We start from the raw sequence: 4,108 nt of genomic DNA, 5'->3' as shown, positions 1-4,108 counted from the left end.
CTCTTGACCTTTAACAAAGAGTGTTAGACCACTATCACTTGAGCTACAACACAATGTTCATAAAAACACTCTCTTGATTGAATTATAAGCTTTTCAATTGGAACATTGTCTTAAAAAATATACTCCATCCGTCCCATATTAATAATCCAGTATTTCATTTTGGGATGTTCCAAATTAATAATCCACTTCCATAAATAGAAAAGAATAAGAATGTTAAGTTCTATTATGCCCTTAATGTATGTGTATAAGATTAAAAGAGAAAGAAAAGGTAAGGGTAAAACTGGAAAGTAAACAGAAAGTACATGTACTTTTATGACATCTTCTTAAACTGTGTATTTTTTATCTGTGGACTATTAATATGAGACGGATGGAGTAATTTTCTTTAAAATCCTAGGAATAGAACACCATATTTTAATATCTTAAACAATAACTGCTAATAACCTACCTATTAAATTCACACCAAGTACTTCAATGGCAATAATAAATATATTTACAACGGAAACTAGAAGCGGAGTAAAACTAAAACACGGGAGGTTACACCTATATATTTGTTGTTAATGAAAAAGAATGTTATAAATATTTTAACTGAATGGTAATATTGAGAATGATACTCGTAAACTTTACTGTTTTGCGGGTGTAATAAATAAATAAATTTATTAATTCTCATTTTTAAAAGCAGTTGGTAAAAATGAGAATATTACTCGGTAATAAACTAATGTAATCAGTTGGTGGGTAAGAAAAGCCATCTTGAAAGCAGTAATTAAAGAAACAGAGTTAAACCCAGAGATTGTACATGGTCGAGTTTTATATATGGCAGCAGATACGAGGTTACCCACGTTAGTCATTGCTGTAAAAAGTTGTACAATCTATATCCAAATTTAACTACCTCATTATTCCTATTCCTATTTATACTAAACAACAGTCACTAGGAATAAGTACTACGAGTATTTTGTTTTTGTTTTTTTTTTTTTTTTTTTTTTTTGGCGAAAAAAGATATATTGATAGAAACCTTCGTTAAAACAATGAAGGTTTAGAGACAATACAAGAACAATTCCAGAGGCTTGAAGCCTAAAGTGATACTAGCCCAAAACATGAAGGGAAACTAGCTCAAAATAATTAATAAAAGCTTAAGTGCAACTGAAAAATAAAATTAGTATCACTTTAGGCTTCAAGCTACGAGTATTTAGTTGCCCATATTTCCCAAATTACGGAATATAAATATATAAACAACTTTTACCAATTAATTTAGTAATACTGAATTATTTAATATCTTCAATTATTTAAAAAGTTACATAATGATTGTAGTTTTCTATTTTGCAAATTCCCCTTTTTACTATTCAATAAGTTACTACTCCGAATATATAATGCTCTATGAAATACTTATACACCACTATTTACTATTTTCTATATACTGTAAAACGTTTCTGAAGATCTTTAATACAGTAGGTAAGTGAACATTTTAAATGTATTAATTGCAAAAGAGAATGTACGGTTGGAGTATAAATTTTGTTACCAACAATGAGGCCAAAAAAATTACAGCTAATAAATGATTAGTTAATTCGTAAAAACATAAGAGAAATGAATTGAACTGGTCAAACCTAATGGTTATGATAATTTGATTTAAATTTGACCGACATAATTTTAACGGAGGCGAGCATCCTGGGTGTCACGTGACCGGTGGTCACATAATACGAGGTAAACTATGTGCTGAGTCAGCAATTGCTTCTAGTTCACTCATTGGACCATTGTCTCACTTACGTGTCACCATGTATCGATATGCCGCGACCTGTTTTCTCCCATCTGTCGTCGGAATCTTTAATTCCGACCTACCGGTGCTCACTGCATAAGATATTTTCCTTTTTACTACGTACTTCGTACTTTTTTAATATACATAAATAAATAAATAAAGTAAAAATGTACATTTATATATTTGTAAGCTTTTACATTATTTTTAAATGCACATTTTTTGTAATAAAAATAAATATAAATATAAAGATATTTTACTTTAATAATAATAAATTACATTAATTAATTACCCTAATATAAAATGATTTTTCTAAAGAGCGTCGTGTGTGTAGTCGGATCCTATAAAACTCGAATTTTCCCTACTCTCGTCACTTCAAACTTCCAAATTATTTTGGTCGTCTTTTCATATACTCTCTCTCTCTTTCATTCATATTCATAGTTCAACAAAACAAAACATACAAAACTCAAAAATTGTCAACCATATACACAACTACTTGACAAACATCAAATTTCATTCATAACTCATTTAACCTGTTTTCACATTTTTCATAAAAGAAGTCCTTTTTTTTTTTTTTGTGTGCCAAAAATTGCATCTTTTTCTTTGGCTCTCACCCCTTTTATAAAGAGTATATTGATTCGTGTTTTGATTCTGGGTGAAGCTTCATTCTGACTAAAGATCCAAACTTTAAGTTATTTCTTTCTGTTGGATGCTTTTTTGAGTTTATATCATCACTGTATGTAACAAATAAAAAAGTTACAAAAATGGATAATTACGAAATGTTACGTCCGATCAAATACACCCAACACAAAAACGTCACAACAATGGTTGCTCCGATTCCATTCATACCATCCAAATCAAAGAAGCCTTCAAGTTCTCAAAGGACGTCGTTGCCGAAAGTTGTACGAATATCAATAACTGATCCTGATGCTACTGATTCATCAAGTGATGAAGAAGACGAGTTGTTTGGTCGGCGGCGGGTTAAGAAGTTTGTAAACGAGGTTCATATTCAAACTGCTGCGGCCGCTATTACTGCTGTCGCTGGTCGGAGAAAGAGCGCAAAAAACGTTAATGGTGGACTTCAAGTTAAGCAAAAAACAATGAAAACTGCCGGAGCTCCGGTTCCTGCCACCGGAAGTGTCAGGAAGTATCGGGGAGTACGACAACGTCCGTGGGGTAAATGGGCTGCTGAAATTAGGGACCCAGCGAGACGTGTACGGTTATGGTTGGGAACATATGATACGGCAGAAGAAGCCGCCATGGTGTACGACAATGCTGCTATTAAACTACGTGGGCCCGATGCATTGACTAATTTTGTCACCCCACCGGCTAAAGAAACTACGCCGGAGGTTAATGTACCATCGACCTCCGGTTACGAGTCCGGTGACGATTCAAACAACCTTCCCTCACCCACTTCGGTGTTACGGTTCGAAAGCGAGACTAACTCGAAAGAAGGGCTTGAACCGGTTAAAGAAGCCGATGAGTGTCAGTCGGATAACGGTTCGGGTCAAGATAAATTGGACCGTCAAATGGTTCATGATCTAGAATCGGGTTATTTTGGTGATTTTGTAAGTGATCAATTGGAAATGGATGTACCATTTTTAGATAATTTATTTGATTTTCCTAACCCCGAATCCGCCCAGTTAGACGACGATGATTCGCCGTTTTTAAAGTACTCTCCTATTGACGAGTTCGACTTGCCCGACCCGATTTTTGTTGAAAACGAAGCCCCGACTTCAGAATACGTGACAGAGGATAATTTCTCTATGACAGTACCATTTGAAGAAGATGAAATATGGGGAAGCAATGGTAATAACAATAATAATAATTCGTTGTGGGATGAGGATTTTTGTATTTATAACGATAGGATGCTTGAAGTTACATCATCGTCGATACTAAAAGTTGATGATTACTTTCAAGACATCACCGGTGATTTTCTACCGGCTGATGTTCTGATGTCGGGTTGTTTTTAAAGAGTTATTACGATGTGTTGTTCCTCCTTCGGTTGGGTCACTTGTATATCCCAACAAATTTTGCACCGATTACAGTTTTGTAAAACGATGATAGTCGTTCTCGATATAGTAATGGGAGCTGATTCGTACACCACCATTTTTAGCCATACACCACTAAATGTGCATTAGAGAGTTGTACAGTACAGTGCTTTAAAGCACAACTAGTGGTGTATGGCTAAAATTTGGTGGTGTACGAATCATCACCCTATAGTAATACTCGTAGTATTTATTTAATAAATAATACAATAAAATTATTATTATTTTACTATCTATACTCCGTAGGAGCTTTCATTTTATTAACTTATTACGTATCTTTGAAAAACGGAGATTTGAGTGACTTCTTGTTTGGAAG

The 4,108-nt window shown here is 33.9% G+C and overlaps 1 protein-coding gene across 1 annotated transcript; it reads left to right on the top strand.

The window, feature by feature from the left end:
• Positions 1-2,508: 2,508 nt before the first annotated feature.
• On the top strand, positions 2,509-3,817 carry LOC139864805 (ethylene-responsive transcription factor CRF4). The gene has a single exon (XM_071853373.1). The coding sequence runs from the start codon at positions 2,509-2,511 to the stop codon at positions 3,715-3,717; it is 1,209 nt and encodes a 402-aa protein (XP_071709474.1). The 3' UTR covers positions 3,718-3,817.
• Positions 3,818-4,108: the final 291 nt, after the last annotated feature.

The sequence above is a fragment of the Rutidosis leptorrhynchoides genome, chromosome 8 (assembly GCF_046630445.1).
Source record: "Rutidosis leptorrhynchoides isolate AG116_Rl617_1_P2 chromosome 8, CSIRO_AGI_Rlap_v1, whole genome shotgun sequence".
In the NCBI taxonomy this organism is placed as follows: domain Eukaryota; kingdom Viridiplantae; phylum Streptophyta; class Magnoliopsida; order Asterales; family Asteraceae; genus Rutidosis; species Rutidosis leptorrhynchoides.
Note: the sequence above shows the minus strand (reverse complement) of the source record. Positions and strands in the feature narration are given on the sequence as shown.

Bases quoted from the DNA above. Each gene is read 5' to 3' on its own strand.
- LOC139864805 (XM_071853373.1), top strand. From the start codon at position 2,509: ATGGATAATTACGAAATGTTACGTCCGATCAAATACACCCAACACAAA.